General features: G+C 51.3%; 1 protein-coding gene across 1 annotated transcript; it reads left to right on the top strand.

Moving 5' to 3' along the window:
- The first annotated feature begins 7,668 nt into the window (after positions 1 to 7,668).
- ntsr1 (neurotensin receptor 1) lies at positions 7,669 to 18,965 on the top strand. Its single transcript, XM_031894587.1, has 3 exons — positions 7,669 to 8,384; positions 14,174 to 14,387; positions 17,425 to 18,965. Exons 1-3 carry the CDS (start codon positions 7,694 to 7,696, stop codon positions 17,675 to 17,677), a joined length of 1,158 nt encoding a protein of 385 aa, XP_031750447.1. The 5' UTR covers positions 7,669 to 7,693; the 3' UTR covers positions 17,678 to 18,965.
- The last annotated feature ends 881 nt before the right edge of the window (positions 18,966 to 19,846 follow it).

The raw sequence follows: 19,846 nt of genomic DNA, 5'->3' as shown, positions 1-19,846 counted from the left end.
TGACGTGGTCTGTGGCACGGCTTACAAGCCGCCTGGTATCCAGTACCCGAGCACAAACAGCCCCCCAGCCCAATAAATATGTGACTGTCTGTGGCCCGTTGAAGCCCCCTGGCTTCCAGTACCCAGAGGGCCAAACAGCCCCGCCAGCCCATAAATAGTGACTGTCTGTGGCCCTTACAGCCCTGGCATTTCCCAGTACCGGCAGAGGGACAAACACCCCCCACCAATAAATAGTGTGTTGTGGCACCTACCAGCCCCCCTGGCATTCCCAGTACCCCAGAGGCCAAACAGCCCCCCCAAAGCCCCACTAAATAGTGACTGCTGTGGCCTTAAACCCCCCTGGCCATTCCAGTACCTAGAAGGCAACAAAACAGAGCCCCACCACCAGCGATAAATAGTGACTGTCCTGTGAGCACTACAGCACCCCCTGGTATTCCCAGTACCCAGAGACACAACAGCCCCCCAGCCCATATAAATGAGTGACTGTCTGTGGACACCTTAGCAGCCCCCTGCAGTCCCGTAAACATACCAGAAAGGGCACAAACAGCCCCCCCAAGCCCAATAATAAGTGACTGTCTTGTGGCACCATTTACAGCCCCATGGCTATTCCAGTACCCCAGAGGCACAAACAGCCGACCGCCCTCAGCATCAATGAAATAGTGACTGTCTGTGGCACCTTACAGCCCCCTGGCATTCCAGTACCAGAGGAACAGAAGCGCACAGAACAGCCCCCCAGCCAATAAATATGTGACTGTCTGTGGCACCTTACAAGACCCGATGAGTTGCATACAGCCGGCTTCCCAGTAGCCCCAGAGGCACAAACAGCCCACCCAGCACCGACTAAGATAGTGACTGTCTGTGGCAACCTATTTATCAGTCCCCCACCGGCATTCAGTACCGCAGAAGGGCAAGCAAACAGCCCCCAGCCGCACCACATAAATAGGTACTGTGTGTGGCACCGTTACAGCCCCCCTGGATCCAGTACCCAGAGGCACAAACAGCCCCCCAGCCCAAATAAATAGTGACTGTCTTGTGGCAACCTTACAGCCCCCCCGGCATTCCCAGTACCAGAGGCGCAACACCCCCCAGCCCAATATATGTGACTGTCTGTGGCACTTAACACGCCCCCCGGCTTCCCAGTACTCAGAGGCCAAACAGACCCCCAGCCCAATAAATAGTGATGGTCTGTGGCACCTTACAGCCCCCCGGCATTCAGTACAGAGGCACAACAGCCCCCCCCCCCCCGCAGCCCATAATATGGACTGTCCTGTGGCACTTTACAGCCCCTGGCATCCCAGTATCAGAGGCACAAAGGCCCCCCCCCCAGCCAATAAAATAGTGACTGTCTGTGGCAACCTTACAGCCCCCCTGGCTATTCCCGTACCCAGCAGAGGCAACAAACAGCCCCCCAGCCCAATAAATAGTGACTGTCTGTGGCCCTTACAGCCCCTCCTGGCATTCCCAGTAGCCCAGAGGCACAAACAGCCCCCCAGCCCAATAAATTAGTGTTGGGCTGTCTGTGGCACTTAAAGCCCCCCCTGCATTCCCCAGTACCGAAGGCACAACAGCCCCCAGCCCCTTACCCCGATTTGCAATGAGACACCTTTCATGTGCAGGTACAGAATAGGAATAACTGACATATCATTTTATATGAGCAGCTGCCACACACAGTGATACGCAGAGCTTACAATCTAAATGCCATGAAGGATTATGTGTGTGGGGGATGCAGATCTGTCACAGAGAAGTTACTTATATCTGTATTTAGTTTGTTTTGATCATCACTCTGCGCATAGATCCGCACCCAAACGCATTCATGGTATCCATGGAATATACTGTGCTCCCGTCACTTCTGCCTGCCCGACAGTAAGGGCCCCCCCCCCAACTGCCGGTCCCCTGCGCCGTACCGATGAATATCATATATATGCACATAAGTAACTGTAACAATGATATGGGCACAGATAAGCCCCCCATCTTCCCCACCCCCCCCCAATCGTCACAGTGTAACCCCATATCATATATGCAACATAATGTACTGTTAATATATAAGTCCCCAGGATATCCGCCAATCTTTCCCCCCCCCCAACTGTCATAGTGTAAACCCCATATAAATATGCCAACATAAGTAACTGTATAATTAGTAGGCACAGGATTACCCGCCTGCTCCCCCAGCCCCCCCCCCACTGTCACAGTGTAACCCCCATATCATATATGCACAAATGTAACTGTATAATATATAGGCACAGATATACCCCCCCATCTTTCCCCCAGCCCCCCCCCCCACTGTCACAGTGTACCCCCCCATATCATATATGCACATAATGTAACTGTATAATATATAGGCCAACAGATAACCCCCCATCTTTCCCCCAGCCCCCCCCCCACTGTCACAGTGTAACCCCCATTCATATATGCACATAATGTAACTGTATAATATATAGGCACAGATATACCCCCCATCTCCCCACCCCCACGTCACAGTGTAACCCCCATATCATATATGCACATAATGTAACTGTATAATATATAGGCACAATATACCACCATCTTCCCCCCAGCCCCCCCCCCCACTGTCACAGTGTAACCCCCATAATCATATATACACATAATGTAACTGTATAATATATAGGCACAGATATAACCCCCATCTTTCCCCCAGCCCCCCCCCCACTGTCACAGTGTACACCCCCATATCATATATGCACGTAATGTAACTGTATAATATATAGGCACAGATATACCCCCATCTTTCCCCCAGCCCCCCCCACTGTCACAGTTTAACCCCCAATATCATATATGCACATAATGTAACTGTATAATATATAGGCACAGATATACCCCCCATCTTTTTCCCCCCCCCACTGTCACAGTGTAATCCATATCATATATGCACATAATGTAACTGTATAATATATAGGCACAGATATACCCCCATCTTTCCCCCCGCGCCCCCCCCCCCCCCACTGTCACAGTGTAACCCCCATATCATATATGCACATAATGTAACTGTATAATATATAGGCACAGCATATACCCCCCATCTTTCCCCCAGCCCCCCCCCCACTGTCACAGTGTAACCCCCATATCATATATGCACATAATGTAACTGTATAATATATAGGCCACAGATATACCCCCCATCTTTCCCCCGCCCCCCCCCCCCCCACTGTCACAGTGTAACCCCCATATCATATATGCACATAATGTAACTGTATAATATATAGGCACAGATATATAGTAATATAACGGAGTAGCACCACCTAGTGGTCAGCACTAGGCATCGTGGGTAAAACAACATGGCAGCTTTTTCCCCAGACAGACTGCCTTTCTGTACAGACCCAAGAATAATAAATCACAGTTAAAGGGTTCAGTTATTCCCTATTCCTTATGCTCAGATTTGTTTCTATTTGCCCAAACCCCCAGCTGACGAGCTGTAAGTAATCTGCCCTCCCCGGGGCCCTTGTAATAATTTAATTACACATCCCGGCGATAATGGAATTTTCTGGGAGGAATCGGTGACTTACCCATGGGTGAAAAAATCATTAGGAACAGAAACCAGTAAAGTGCGGAGAGATACTGAGCCCTGATTGGTTGGGGCGTCGCTCCTCTGACTCTTATAAAATAATCAGCCTGTGTTGCTGCTTAGGCAATCGCTCCCCATGTTGGGCTTCTCTGTTACATTCTACAGCCCAAGAGCTAACGCTCCACTATTCCCATCCGGGGCAGAGAAGCCTCTCAGAATCCAAACTCACATCTGATTAACATCATGGCTACTCAGCAGGGCTGCAGACTGTACTGCATTTTGTGCCGACATGCATCTGTGTAAGAGGTTTATTTACCCTTTAACCTGAAGTCTGACAGAATCCTGTATGAATTCCAATGACAGAGGCCGAGTGTTTCCCTCAGTGGGGGGGGGGGGGGAGAGTCAACGTCGTCATGTTAAATATTTACATTAATTATCACTAATGTGTTATTTAACTGCCCCAAGAAATGCCCCAAATATAAAGCACTCGGGTCTGGGCGAGCTCTTACCCAATATATACAGCGCTCTAATATATACAGCGCTCTAATATATACAGCGCTCTAACTGCCACGTTGGTCTAGAAATATTTGAACCCTTTGTCAAGCTGGGCACTCTGTATGCACAGTGGGGTAAAATGGAGACAGTAGGACAAGATGGAGACAGTAGGGCAAGATGGAGACAGTAGGGCAAGATGGAGACAGTAGGACAAGATGGGGACAGTAGGACAAGATGGAGACAGTAGGACAAGATGGAGACAGTAGGACAAGATGGAGACAGTAGGACAAGATGGAGACAGTAGGACAAGATGGAGACAGTAGGGCAAGATGGGGACAGTAGGGCAAGATGGAGACAGTAGGACAAGATGGAGACAGTAGGGCAAGATGGGGACAGTAGGGCAAGATGGAGACAGTAGGACAAGATGGGGACAGTAGGGCAAGATGGAGACAGTAGGACAAGATGGAGACAGTAGGGCAAGATGGGGACAGTAGGACAAGATGGAGACAGTAGGACAAGATGGAGACAGTAGGACAAGATGGAGACAGTAGGGCAAGATGGGGACAGTAGGGCAAGATGGAGACAGTAGGACAAGATGGAGACAGTAGGACAAGATGGACAGATTAGGACAAGATGGAGACAGTAGGCAAAGATGGAGACAGTAGGACAAGATGGAACAGTAGGGCAAGATGGAGACAGTAGGGCAAGATGGAGACAGTAGGACAAGATGGAGACAGATAGGGCAAGATGGGCGAAACAGTAGGACAACGATGGAGACCAGAGGCAAGATGGAGACAGTAGGGCAAGATGGAGACAGTAGGGCAAGATGGAGACAGAAGGGCAAGATGGAGACAGTAGGACAAGATGGAGACAGTAGGGCAAGATGGGGACAGTAGGACAAGATGGAGACAGTAGGGCAAGATGGAGACAGTAGGGCAAGATGGAGACAGTAGGACAAGATGGAGACAGTAGGGCAAGATGGAGACAGTAGGACAAGATGGAGACAGTAGGACAAGATGGAGACAGTAGGACAAGATGGAGACAGTAGGACAAGATGGAGACAGTAGGGCAAGATGGAGACAGTAGGGCAAGATGGGGACAGTAGGACAAGATGGAGACAGTAGGACAAGATGGAGACAGTAGGGCAAGATGGGGACAGTAGGGCAAGATGGAGACAGTAGGGCAAGATGGAGACAGTAGACGTCATAATTTGGACTCCTAAACATTGTATAAAAGCACAACCCCTGGCACTGCCCCAGACCTGCCCTATTACCCTCTTCTATTCAGTTTCCACATGTACATTACAGGTAACCCACCTCCCCTTGGCTCAGCCTGGCACCAGTTCAGCCCTTGGGTTACCCTACCCCCTACTAGTGATTGGCAAATCTGGGCATATTCAGGGGCAGGTTCAGTCTAAGGTGCATCCAAGGGTGTATATAAGCACGATTTACCCCAGGGGTATAAGTATAGGGGAAACATACCCTGCGTCTGCTGAGGGGCACAGGAGCTAAAAGGGGTCCAGGGGGGACATTGACTAATAAACCAGTAAGTTCCAATTACACTACTCACCCCAGATTTGCCCCTTGCTAGTGGGGAGTAAATAAAGGGGGCAAGAGAGGCATTTTCAGTATAGGGGGGGCATATCAAGAATGTGGGGGTAGGAGAAGCAGGGCAAATGCAAGGGTAATCAGGTAGCTAGAGGGGCAGGAGAAGCAGGGTAATTATAGGGGGTAAGTGTATGTACAATATTAACCATAAAGTGCAAGAAGGAGCCCAGGCGCTGTGCATTATGGGTAAATACCCCAGGGAGGATAAACATTATATACACAATAAATATATATATAAATACATAGAGAGAAAGTGCCACAGTAGGAAGGAGGTTCCTGTCCTGCAGAGCTAACAATCTAAAGATATATAGAGAGGGCACAGGGGTAAAAGGGTAACTACAGGGGGTACATTTAAGGGAAAGGTGCAAGAGGAGGAGGGTAAGTGCTGGGTATATAGAAGGGAGAGGGGTAGAAGATTGCGGGGTATTGGGGCAAATGTAGCAGATGCTGTGCTTGCTGGAGGGCAATAGAAGAGAGCTGGGGCAGTTGGCAGAAGGAGGGTATGAGCTGGGAAATAAGGTCTCGGAATGAATGGGGAAAGGAGCGCAGACCGGGAGGGGTCGGTGCGGGTCGGGGGCAGAATCAGGACCGGCAGGAAGGCGGTGAGTACGGGGGGGCGGGATATGAGGGGTTAAAGAGCTGCGGGGGGGTGAATGGGGGGGTGAATGGGAGGCACAGGGAGGAACAGACTGGGAGGAGGGAAATCTCACACACAGGGAAGGGATTCCGGCAGTTTCTCTCTTCCTACCGAGGTGCCGAGTCCGTCACTGCCCGCACCGTCCCGGCTGCCTGACTGCCTCCCAGCCTGACTGCCTCCCAGCCTGACTGCCACCCAGACTCCCTGCCCGGTCCGACTTACCGGCACCTCCGATTTGTGCTTCCAACCTGCTTGGCACCTTACTGGCATCTATACCGACGAGGTACCCACCTGCCTGGCACCTTACTGGCACCTATACCGACAAGGTACCCACCTGCCTGGCATCTATACCTACAGGGTACCCACCTGCCTGGCACCTATACCTACAGGGTACCAACCTGCCTGGCACCTTACTGGCAGCTATACCTACAGGGTATTCACCTGCCTGGCACCTATACCTACAGGGTACCCACCTGCCTGGCACCTATACCGATAAGGTACCCACCTGCCTGGCATCTATACCTACAGGGTACCCACCTGCCTGGCACCTATACCTACAGGGTACCCACCTGCCTGGCATCTATACCTACAGGGTACCCACCTGCCTGGCACCTATACCTACAGGGTACCAACCTGCCTGGCACCTTACTGGCACCTATACCTACAGGGTATTCACCTGCCTGGCACCTATACCTACAGGGTACCCACCTGCCTGGCATCTATACCTACAGGGTACCCACCTGCCTGGCACCTATACCTACAGGGTACCAACCTGCCTGGCACCTTACTGGCACCTATACCTACAGGGTATTCACCTGCCTGGCACCTATACCGATAAGGTACCCACCTGCCTGGCATCTATACCTACAGGGTACCCACCTGCCTGGCACCTATACCTACAGGGTACCCACCTGCCTGGCACCTATACCTACAGGGTACCCACCTGCCTGGCACCTATACCTACAGGGTACCCACCTGTCTGGCACCTATACCTACAGGGTACCCACCTGCCTGGCACCTATACCTACAGGGTACCCACCTGCCTGGCACTTATACCTACAGGGTACCCACCTGCCTGGCACCTATACCTACAGGTTACCCACCTGCCTGGCACCTATACCTACAGGGTACCCACCTGCCTGGCACCTATACCTACAGGTTACCCACCTGCCTGGCACTTATACCTACAGGGTACCCACCTGCCCGGAACCCCTAAACTTTATCCTACCCCGGCTCCTCTGAACCCACCATCCAATTGCCCCTGTTCAGCCCTGTATTTGCCCTTTCCGCACCCAGCTTGGCAGCTTCCATGTATTCCCCCTGCCCCAACCAGCCCTGGTACCCCAGCAGCCCGGCCCCTGTAACCCACCCCCTCAGCCCCCCAGCCTGGCAGCACTGACCGACTGTACCCCCAGTCCCCCCCAATCTATCACTATGCGATTTAACGCGACCCCCCGACTCTCCCAGGCAGGGGGACCCCTTTACCCTGATGCCCAGGAGCTGCTGTTCCCCAGTAACCTGTCCAACGTTTCGGACCCCCTGCCCAAGCCGATCATGTCGGAGGACGAGCTGGACGTGAACACCGACATTTACTCCAAATCCCTGGTGACCGTTATTTACCTGTCGCTGTTCCTGGTCGGTTCCACCGGCAACTCCATCACCGCCTACACCCTGGTGCGGAAGAAGTCGCTGCAGAACCTGCAGAGCACAGTGCACTACCACCTGGCGAGTCTGGCGCTGTCCGACCTGCTCATCCTGCTGCTCAGCATGCCGATCGAATTGTACAACTTCATCTGGGTGCATCACCCCTGGGCCTTCGGCAACTCGGTGTGTAAGGGCTACTACTTCCTGCGGGACGCCTGCACCTACGCCACCGCGCTGAATATCGCCAGCCTTAGCGCCGAGCGCTACTTAGCGATGTGCCACCCATTCAAGGCCAAGAGCATCATGTCCCGGAGCAGAACCAAGAAACTCATCAGCTTCATCTGGGTCGCATCGCTGCTCCTGGCCGCCCCCATGATCTTCACTATGGGGCAGATATACGGGCTGGGCACCGAGCACCCCAATAACCTCATTTGCACCAGGATCGTGGAGATGTCCACCTTCAAGACTGTCATCCAGGTAAGTACTTGGGGGGGGGGGGGCTGAGCTGGGGAGAAAAAATATGAATGATATATTATATAGGGCAGGGGGGCCCCAACCTTCCTTACTGGGGAGCCACAGTCACATGTAAAGAGGCTTGGGGGGCAACACAAGCACCATAACAGTTCATGTAGGAGCCAAATAAGGGCTGTGATTGGCTATTAGGGGCCTCTATGCACCCTATCAGCTTACAGGGGCTTTATTTGGTAGGAAATCTTGTTTTTATTCAACCAAAACTTGCCCCCAAGTCAGGAATTCAAACATAACTCCCTGGTTTGGGGGCACTGAGAGCAACACCCAAGGGGTTGGGGAGCAACATGTTCCCCCTCAGCCACTGGTTGGGGATCACAGCTGTAGGGTATAGGCTCAGGAGCTGACGCTCTGTATGATGTCATCCGCTACCCTGTGATGCAACAGGCCGACGTCACTGAAGGTTTGGGGCAGATTTGCCCGTAGGCTCGGGGATTTCAGTGCCAGTCTGTGTTCCAATCCGTGTTAAAAAGTTATGAAATCTGTGCCCCCCGGGAAAGGAATTTGTTAGGCGAGGGGCTGGGAGTTGGGCAATAATGGGCTCAGTGGCGCTCTGTCTGGCTTAGGGACTCGGGAGAAATGGCTGCAACTGTCACCCCCCCCCCCCCCCACATCCCAGCGCAGGGAGTTGAATGGAATTTATCATTTATTTAAGGCACTTTGCCCCCCCCCATTATTAATAATGTATAATGTACAGCGCTGGATATACTAGTGGCACCATGTCCATGCAATTGTTATTGGGTCCCATTCTGTGCCAGTAAGTGTGCCAGTCTGTGTGTCAGTAAGTGTGTGCCAATCTGTGTGTCAGTAAGTGTGTGCCAATCTGTGTGTCAGTAAGTGTGTGCCAGTCTGTGTGTGCCAGTCTGTGTGTCAGTAAGTGTGTGCCAGTCTGTGTGTGCCAGTCTGTGTGTCAGTAAGTGTGTGCCAGTCTGTGTGTCAGTAAGTGTGTGCCAGTCTGTGTGTGCCAGTCTGTGTGTCAGTAAGTGTGTGCCAATCTGTGTGTCAGTAAGTGTGTGCCAATCTGTGTGTCAGTAAGTGTGTGCCAGTCTGTGTGTGCCAGTCTGTGTGTCAGTAAGTGTGTGCCAGTCTGTGTGTGCCAGTCTGTGTGTCAGTAAGTGTGTGCCAGTCTGTGTGTCAGTAAGTGTGTGCCAGTCTGTGTGTGCCAGTCTGTGTGTCAGTAAGTGTGTGCCAATCTGTGTGTCAGTAAGTGTGTGCCAATCTGTGTGTCAGTAAGTGTGTGCCAGTCTGTGTGTGCCAGTCTGTGTGTCAGTAAGTGTGTGCCAGTCTGTGTGTCAGTAAGTGTGTGCCAGTCTGTGTGCCAGTCGGTGTGCCAGTCTGTGTGTCAGTAAGTGTGTGCCAGTCTGTGTGTGCCAGTCTGTGTGTCAGTAAGTGTGTGCCAGTCTGTGTGTGCCAGTCTGTGTGTCAGTAAGTGTGTGCCAGTCTGTGTGTGCCAGTCTGTGTGTCAGTAAGTGTGTGCCAGTCTGTGTGTCAGTAAGTGTGTGCCAGTCTGTGTGTGCCAGTCTGTGTGTGCCAGTCTGTGTGTGCCAGTCTGTGTGTCAGTAAGTGTGTGCCAGTCTGTGTGTCAGTAAGTGTGTGCCAGTCTGTGTGCCAGTCGGTGTGCCAGTCTGTGTGTGCCAGTCTGTGTGTCAGTAAGTGTGTGCCAGTCTGTGTGTGCCAGTCTGTGTGTCAGTAAGTGTGTGCCAGTCTGTGTGTGCCAGTCTGTGTGTGCCAGTCTGTGTGTGCCAGTCTGTGTGTCAGTAAGTGTGTGCCAGTCTGTGTGTGCCAGTCTGTGTGTCAGTAAGTGTGTGCCAGTCTGTGTGTGCCAGTCTGTGTGTCAGTAAGTGTGTGCCAGTCTGTGTGTGCCAGTCTGTGTGTCAGTAAGTGTGTGTCAGTAAGTGTGTGCCAGTCTGTGTGCCAGTCTATGTGTGCCAGTAAGTGTGCCAGTCTATGTGGTGTGCCAGTCTGTGTGTGCCAGTAAGTGTGCCAGTCTATTTGTGCCAGTAAGTGTGCCAGTCTGTGTGTGCCAGTCTATGTGTGCCAGTCTGTGTGTGCCAGTCTGTGTGTGCCAGTCGGTGTGTGCCAGTAAGTGTGCCAGTCTGTGTGTGCCAGTCTGTACCAGTAAGTGTGCCAGTCTGTGTGTATATATCAGTGTTGCTGGGCAGAGGAGCAAGGAAAGGTCGGGCATTTAAGTTGGGCATTTAACCCCTGAATCCCTTGCCCACCTGAGTGCTCCCTTATGCCACTTTCTGAACCCTGAGGGCCAAACCATAAAATCCAATTTGTTTCTCAGTTGGAGTTTCCCCAATGCCAAGTCCCATCTTCCTTCTTGCCCAGTTAACCCCTTCCTGCCCAGCCCATTGAATGCGGGTGCTCAGAGGAGCAGTCACCTCCTGCTTCCCCGTTTGAGTGTGAGTGAGTGTGTAGGGGGAATAACTAAAAACGTTACTGTTGTTCAATGTGGGGGGAATATAGAATATTGCTTTTCCCTTTAGAGCACCATTGGCCTGGGGGGAGCAGTCTGTCCCCTGGATTAACTCATAGGGGGAGACTTGGTGTCACTATTTCAACTCCCCCCAAAATGTAACAATGAGTTGTAGCTGAGGCTCAGTCCGACAGTCCGACCTGGGGGGGCAGTGTTACCCCAATAATGAGGGGCCCCCGAGGGTTCCACAATCACCTCCCCCCCGACCCCAATCTGAGCTTTGTGTTGTATAACCAGTGACTGGGGGCACTGGTGTCACTTTGCACTCTGGGAGAATTCCTGTGCATCCTGGGAAATATGGGGTCCCTGTCCCCTTTATGTAGATATCGGGGGGGGGGTATAAAGAATATGAGGTTTTGCTGATAATGATATTCCGGGGGCCGCGGTGGGAATGTGATTGAGGGAAAATGTCGGCAGCGCTGGGACTTGGTATTTCCCTGACATTTCATTCCCGGATATTTGGTAACATTAATCTTTTAATAAAAAGGGGCTGTGAGTAACTGTAAGCTCTTGGGTCTAGTAAACAGGGACATAACAAATTGTGCAGGGGCAGTCACTGGGCCGGAGCTTGTTTCTTCCCTTAGTAACTGTGAGTAACTGTAAGCTCTTGGGTCTAGTAAACTTTCGGGGGACGTAACAAATTGGGTCGCGGCATCAAATTCCAGCCCCCCCCATGTTGATTTAACCTTGATGGACATGTGTTTCAACTGCAGCTACTAGGTCAGTGTGGGGGGGCCCCTCTGTGGCTTATTGCCTAGGAATAAATGGCCCCGTAGGGTTGGATCCCACTTCCACTCAATGGAATAAAGGGGCCCCGTAGGGTTGGATCCCACTTCCACTCAATGGAATAAAGGGGCCCCGTAGGGTTGGATCCCACTTCCACTCAATGGAATAAAGGGGCCCCGTAGGGTTGGATCCCACTTCCACTCAATGGAATAAAGGGGCCCCGTAGGGTTGGATCCCACTTCCACTTGACATGCCTTTGTTACTCAGACAAGGGCAAATCACACTCACAGGCCAATCATTACAGGCTCTGACCTCCCCCATGGACTACATTTCCCAGCATCCCCCGGGACACACTAACAACCCTGGCAACACAATTCACTATGCACAATAAATATAATTCCATCCGCATTTAGTGTTATAGCCAAAAGGAAGGGGGACCCTGCCCCGCGCTGATAATGTCCTGTATCTACCGAGAGGCAACGTGCCCGGGGTAACAATGGGCTCTGTAATAACAAAGGCAAATAAATATGCATTTACGTATATATATATATATAATATATCCCCAGGGACACTGTCATGCATTAACTTATATCATCCATTGCCTGCGGATATAATGGATCAGAGAGGCTTTAATATATTCTCCCCCCGTCCTATCTGTGTCATAATCTGCAGATTCCTCTACTTAGTCCCAGCGTGAAGAACTGCCCCCCCCCCCCCGGGGCCCACAGAGAGGAACTCGGCTCCGAGCCAACAGACCCCCCCAACTGGGCTGGGCCCCCTTAGCCCATAACAAGGTTACAGATATATAGAAACATTGGGGTAACAGTCACCCCGCTATAGTTCCAGGGGTACCCAGGGCACAAATAAGCACTCACCCCAAATCCCCCCCTAACTGGCCTCAGGCTGGGCCCCCCTTAGCCCATAACAAGGTTACAGATATATAGAAACATTGGGGTAACAGTCACCCCGCTATAGTTCCAGGGGTACCCAGGGCACAAATAAGCACTCACCCCAAATCCCCCCCTAACTGGCCTTCAGGCTGGGCCCCCTTAGCCGCATAAAGGTTACAGATATATAGAAACATTGGGGTAACAGTCACCCCGCTATAGTTTCCAGGGGTACCCGGGGCACAATAAGCACTCACCCAAATCCCCCCCTAACTGGCCTTCAGGCTGGGCCCCCTTAGCCCATAACAAGGTTACAGATATATAGAAACATTGGGGTAACAGTCACCCCGCTATAGTTCCAGGGGTACCCAGGGCACAAATAAGCACTCACCCCAAATCCCCCCCTAACTGGCCTTCAGGCTGGGCCCCCTTAGCCCATAACAAGGTTACAGATATATAGAAACATTGGGGTAACAGTCACCCCGCTATAGTTCCAGGGGTACCCAGGGGCACAAATAACCACTCACCCCAAATCCCCCCCTAACTGGCCTTCAGGCTGGGCCCCCTTAGCCATAACAAGGTTACAGATATATAGAAACATTGGGGTAAACAGTCACCCCGCTATAGTTCCAGGGGTACCCCAGGGCACCAAATAAGCCACTCACCCCAAATCCCCCCTAACTGGCCTTCAGTGGCCCCCTTAGCCCATAACAAGGTACAGATATTATAGAAACATCATGTGGGTAACAGTCACCCCGCTATAGTTCCAGGGGTACCACAGGCACACAAATAAGACTTCGGTGGGCCGCCTAGCCATAAACGGTACAATTATACCCCAAACATTGGCCCCGTAACAAGTGCACCTCCGCTATAGTTCCGGCTTTACCCGGGCACATGGAATAGCATTTTCCTGGCCCCCAAAACCAAACACCACCTTACTCCTTATCGTCTCAACTGTTTGCACCACCAGCTTCTAGGAGCAACTTGATCCACTTAATATCCATTAATTGCCCAGATAAAGTTTGGACAAGAAAAACTTATATCCCGGTGTGAAAACAGCTCTTAAAATAGGACGCAGGGAGGGGGGACAATCTGTGTTAATTACTTCCTCAGAGTGGCCGCGAGTGACTACCAACAAGTTACAAAATACATGGTGTCATATCAAATCTATCTCCACACTCATTCACAGAACGCATTTCCATCTCTCTCGTTAGGGCAAGATGGGACAGTAGGGCAAGATGGAGACAGTAGGAAAGATGGGGACAGTAGGGCAAGATGGGGACGGTAGGACAAGATGGAGACGGTAGGACAAGATGGAGACAGTAGGACAAAGATGGGGACAGTAGGACAAGATGGGACAGTAGGACAGATGAGACAGTAGGGCAAGATGGAGACAGTAGGGCAAGATGGAGACAGTAGGACAAGATGGGGACAGTAGGACAAGATGGGGACAGTAGGGCAAGATGGGGACAGTAGGACAAGATGGAGAACAGTAGGACAAGATGGAGACAGTAGGACAAGATGGGGACAGTAGGGCAAGATGGGGACAGTAGGCAGATGGAGGCAGTAAGGAAGACAGATATTCGGGAGAGTCCTGCTTGCCCACTAATTGCTGTTTATTGATTGGGGGTAAATGCCAAATTCCAGCCAATGTTTGCACCCAATTTCTTTCTGTGGGGCGGGGCAACATCTGTATCATTGTCAGCACAGCCATAATCATTGCTCTTTTTTGTTTCCCCCCATTTATTCCCTCTTTCCCCCCTTTCCCAGGAGTGGTGGTGATCGCCTTCGTGGTGTGCTGGTTGCCGTACCACGTGCGCCGCCTGATGTTCTGTTACGTTCCGGAAGAGATGTGGTCGGAGTAAGTAGCAAAAATCAGCATTGCCCCCCCCCCCCTTTATTCTGATAGAAATCATTGCGAGGGGGCAGTTTTCTGTTGCACACGAATCAGGAAGGGGCAATTTCCCAAAATGTCATTGTTATCATTCCCTCCCTTAGCGGCTGCTATCTGTGGCGGGGCATGAGGTTACTGGTGGGACAGAGACATCATGAGAGCAGGACTGTGCCGATTGGCCGATCGCTACTCTAGTTTTGACCCAGATAGTTCTCCCTGTCCGGGTCCAAACTGAACAGGAGGCAACTGTAACTCAAACCCACAGAACAGGCCTGTAATGGGATTCGGAATAAGCCCCCCCCCCCCCATTCCCAGTACCCAGAGGCACAAACAGCCCCCAGCCCAATAAATAGTGACTGTCTGTGGCACCTTACAGCCCCCTGGCATTCCCAGTACCAGAGGCACAAACAGCCCCCCCCCAGCCAATAAATAGTGACTGTCTGTGGCACCTTACAGCCCCCCTGGCATTCCCAGTACCCAGAGGCACAAACAGCCCCCCCCCCAGCCCAATAAATAGTGACTGTCTGTGGCACCTTACAGCCCCCTGGCATTCCCAGTACCCAGAGGCACAAACAGCCCCCCCAGCCCAATAAATAGTGACTGTCTGTGGCACCTTACAGCCCCCCGGCATTCCAGTACCCAGAGGCACAAACAGCCCCCCCCAGCCCAATAAATAGTGACTGTTTGTGGCACCTTACAGCCCCCCTGGCATTCCCAGTACCCAGAGGCATAAACAGCCCCCCAGCCAATAAATAGTGACTGTCTGTGGCACCTTACAGCCCCCCTGGCATTCCCAGTACCCAGAGGCACAAACAGCCCCCCAGCCCAATAAATAGTGACTGTCTGTGGCACCTTACAGCCCCCCTGGCATTCCCCAGTACCCAGAGGCACAAACAGCCCCCCAGCCCAATAAATAGTGACTGTCTGTGGCACCTTACAGCCCCCCTGGCATTCCCAGTACCCAGAGGCACAAACAGCCCCCCCCCAGCCCAATAAATAGTGACTGTCTGTGGCACCTTACAGCCCCCTGGCATTCCCAGTACCCAGAGGCACAAACAGCCCCCCCCCAGCCCAATAAATAGTGACTGTCTGTGGCACCTTACAGCCCCCCTGGCATTCCCAGTACCCAGAGGCACAAACAGCCCCCCAGCCCAATAAATAGTGACTGTCTGTGGCACCTTACAGCCCCCTGGCATTCCCAGTACCCAGAGGCACAAACAGCCCCCCAGCCCAATAAATAGGGACTGTCTGTGGCACCTTACAGCCCCCCCGGCATTCCCAGTACCCAGAGGCACAAACAGCCCCCCCCAGCCCAATAAATAGTGACTGTCTGTGGCACCTTACAGCCCCCCTGGCATTCCAGTACCCAGAGGCACAAACAGCCCCCCCAGCCCAATAAATAGTGACTGTCTGTGGCACCTTACAGCCCCCTGGCATTCCCAGTACCCAGAGGCCAAACAGCCCCCCCAGCCCAATAAATAGTGACTGTCTGTGGCACCTTACAGCCCCCCGGCATTCCCAGTACCCAGAGGCACAAACAGCCCCCCGCCAGCCCAATAAAAAGTGACTGTCTGTGGCACCTTACAGCCCCCCCTGGCATTCCCAGTACCCAGAGGCACAAACAGCCCCCCCCCCCAGCCCAATAAATAGTGACTGTCTGTGGCCACCTTACAGCCCCCCTGGCATTCCCAGTACCCAGAGGCACAAACAGCCCCCCCAGCCCAATAAATAGTGACTGTCTGTGGCACCTTACAGCCCCCCTGGCATTCCCAGTACCCAGAGGCACAAACAGCCCCCCCAGCCCAATAAAAAGTGACTGTCTGTGGCACCTTACAGCCCCCTGGCATTCCCAGTACCCAGAGGCACAAACAGCCCCCCCCCCCAGCCCAATAAATAGTGACTGTCTGTGGCACCTTACAGCCCCCCTGGCAATTCCCAGTGCCCAGACGCACAAACAGCCCCCCCAGCCCAATAAATAGTGACTGTCTTTGGCACCTTACAGCCCCCCTGCATTCCCAGTACCCAGAGGCACAAACAGCCCCCCCAGCCCAATAAATAGTGACTGTCTGTGGCACCTTACAGCCCCCCTGGCAGCACAACTGCCCTGTGAGTTACTGAGCTGACAGATATAATGCACATAAATATAAACAGACGTTAAAAATCTTCCCCCAGGCCTTCGGGCTTATTTTGCTCAGACTCAGACCCATAATCCCTTGCTAAACTGAACACGCAGGGTTAACTGAGACCATGTCTTCTACTGTTTATAACACATTCCGCAGATGTAAAATGTCCTTGTTTTATAGTCATGTAAACAAGCAGCGCAAACAGCTGGGGTGTTAAGTGTAGTGAGTGGAACTGGTCTGCAGCTCCATCTTGTGGTCGGAGGTGGTATTGCATCAATGGTGCCCCGTACCCCAATACAACCGTGGGCTGGTTGTGGTGACTGCACCTTTATACCCACCATTGGCTGTTGGGAAATGAATTACCTTCAGCCAATCGCTCATTGAATGGGGTCGTTCCCCTTTAAATTAACTTATTCTGAGACAATTTGCAATTGGTCTTTATTTTTCATTATTTGAGGTTTTTGAAATTTCAGCAGCTATCTGGTTGTTAGGGTCCGATTTAACCTAGCAATCAGGCAGTGGTTTGAAAGAAAGACAGGAATATGAATAGAGAAGGGCTCACATAGAAAGATAAGTAAGTCAAATAACAAAAAAACTGGAGCCTCAGAGAGCAATAGATTTTTAGCTGCCGGGGTCAGTGACCCCCATTTGGAAGCTGAAGAGGAAGGCAAATAATTAAAAAACCATAAGAATTAAAGAGTGAAGGCCAATCTAGAACATTCTAAAGGTTAACCTAAAGTTGAACCACCCCTTGAATATATAAGTGTAGGAGCCTCCCTCATCCTCCATATGAAGTTGGTTTTCCAATCAAAAGTCTCATCAATAAGATTTTGCCCTTCTGTTTTATGTGGTCGTGACTTATTCATTGTTTCCCTCAACAGTGAACTCAATGATTTCTACCATTACTTCTACATGTTGACCAACGTGCTGTTCTACGTTAGCTCTACCGTCAATCCCATCCTCTACAACCTGGTGTCTGCCAATTTCCGTCAGATCTTCGTCTCTACGCTCAGTTTTTTATGCCCACCCTGGAAAAGGAAGAAGAAGCGACCCGCCTTCACCCGCAAATCCAACAGCATCTCCAGCACCAACCACACCTTCTCCACCCAGATCACCAGGGAGACCCCCTACTGAGGTCCCTTAAAGATGAAAGCCAACAGGCAGCGCTACACGTTGTCTTAAGTCCACCATACCCAGGTCACCAGGAAGACTTCCATACTACTATTCCACAAGGCTTGTAATCAACAAAGTCTTATTGTTTTCAAACCACTTCACCAAGATCTTAGATACCTCCAAACAGAGGTTTCACAAGGATAATGATCAACAGGCAAAGTTTTTTTTTATCTTCTAACCTATCCACCAAGGTCTCTTTGGAGACCTTCATACTAAGGATCCACAAGGATGGTGATCAACAGACAAAGTCCTATTATGTTCTTATGATTCTACCAAGGTCACTTTGGAGGCTCATACTAAGGTTCCACAAGGATATTGATCAATAGACAAAGTCCTATTGTCTAACCACTCCACCAAAGTCTCTTTGGAGACTTTATTCTAAGGTTCCACAAGGATGGTGATCAACAGACCTATTATGTTCTTACCATTCCACCAAGGTCACTTTGGAGACCCATACTAAGGTTCCACAAGGATTTGATCAATAGGCAAAGTCCTATTGTCTAACCGCTCCATCAAGGTCTCTTTGGAGACCTTCATTTTAAGGTTCCACAGGGCTATTGGTCAACAGGCAAATTTCTGTTGTTGTCAAACCATCCCAACCATCAAGGGTTATACTCAAAGTCAACATCCATATTGTATCTACTGCTGTATATAGCCAGAATGTTTATGAGGGCATGAAGGATCTCTGTCATGTAAATCCCATGGTTGTTCATGTTTTTTTGAGATTTCATGGCAGGAAATGATTTCATTTCTAGTAGATATTGCACCAGTTTATGGCGCCGCCCCTTTGTTGAAAAGGAACGTTGGCTGATACTATTTATTATTATGGATTTGTTTTGCTACTGAAAAGACAAACAAGGAAAAATCCACTTAAAATTCCAGAAAGCAACAGTGGCTTCGATCTATAGAACATTGTTCTTCTCCGAGGTTGCGTTCAACATTGACGAAAATCTGAAAGACTATAAAAATGTCAATATGTTGTGATACAGAGATTAGTGGAAACACCGTCTTCTTCCACCCGGGACTATTTGGACAACCATTGTGACATTGATTAGCAAGGGTTCCTCAGCCGTGAAATAACCCATTTGTTGCCGTAACGCCGATCCCTTGGGAGGGACTTGCCATAAAGGGGGTCATTGATAGTAATTGCCTGTGATTGGAAATGACTTCCACGTCTGGTGTCGGAACGACGAAGCCAATGAGGAGGATCGTTCATCTGACTTGAGACTAAAGGACACTTTTTATCATTCCCGTTGTGTTTTGTGCCAAAATATGTGCAACGTGCCAACTTCTAGAGAAGAATCATAGCAGGGAGGGACGGGGAGTTGAGTATTAGTACTAATAGGGGGAGAAACAGAGGAGGTGGAAATACTGTAGATTAATAGATGGAAATACAAATTAACTGCCCCCATGGCAGATATAGAGTAGGAACTCATTTGCTGTAGAAGTGGTGAAGGCCCAGTGTTCCCCCACGTATATTCCATTTGTTCTGTATCTGTCCCATGATCTGTAGTGAACCCACTATATCTGTAGGTCCTCTGGCTGCTGGGGGCTCTGAGTCTGTCTGTAGTAAGTAGGTGTTACCCCCAACCCCACTGCCACCCCCCAAGCCTAACGTAGCCCCCAACCCCACTGCCACCCCCCAAGCCTAACGTAGCCCCCAACCCCACTGCCACCCCCCAAGCTTAACGTAGCCCCCAACCCCACTGCCCACCTCCCAAGCCTAATGTAGCCCCCAACCCCACTGCCACCCCCAAGCCTAACGTAGCCCCCACAACCACTGCCACCCCCTAAGCCTAACGTAGCCCCCAACCCCACTGCCACCCCCAAGCCTAACGTAGCCCCCAACCCCACTGCCACCCCCAAGCCGAACGTAGCCCCCAACACCACTGCTACCCCCCAAGCCTAACGTAGCCCCCAACCCCACTGCCACCCCCCAAGCCTAACGTAGCCCCAACCCCACTGCCACCCCCCAAGCCTAACGTAGCCCCCAACACCACTGCCACCCCCCAAGCCTAACGTAGCCCCCAACACCACTGCCACCCCCCAAGCCTAATGTAGCCCCCTATTTGTGATACTGAGAAGCAGGTTAGTAGCGATTGGGTAAAACACATGATCCTACCTCTGAAC

The sequence above is a fragment of the Xenopus tropicalis genome, chromosome 10, assembly GCF_000004195.4.
Source record: "Xenopus tropicalis strain Nigerian chromosome 10, UCB_Xtro_10.0, whole genome shotgun sequence".
In the NCBI taxonomy this organism is placed as follows: Eukaryota; Metazoa; Chordata; class Amphibia; order Anura; family Pipidae; genus Xenopus; species Xenopus tropicalis.
This window is presented reverse-complemented; position numbering and strand designations above follow the sequence as displayed.

Coding starts and splice junctions, on each gene's coding strand:
- ntsr1 (XM_031894587.1), top strand. CDS start 7,694: ATGCGATTTAACGCGACCCCCCGACTCTCCCAGGCAGGGGGACCCCTT. Junction 8,385..14,173: donor CAAGACTGTCATCCAGGTAA/GTACTTGGGGGG, acceptor GCCAAATTCCAG/CCAATGTTTGCACCCAATTT. Junction 14,388..17,424: donor CCGGAAGAGATGTGGTCGGA/GTAAGTAGCAAA, acceptor TTCCCTCAACAG/TGAACTCAATGATTTCTACC.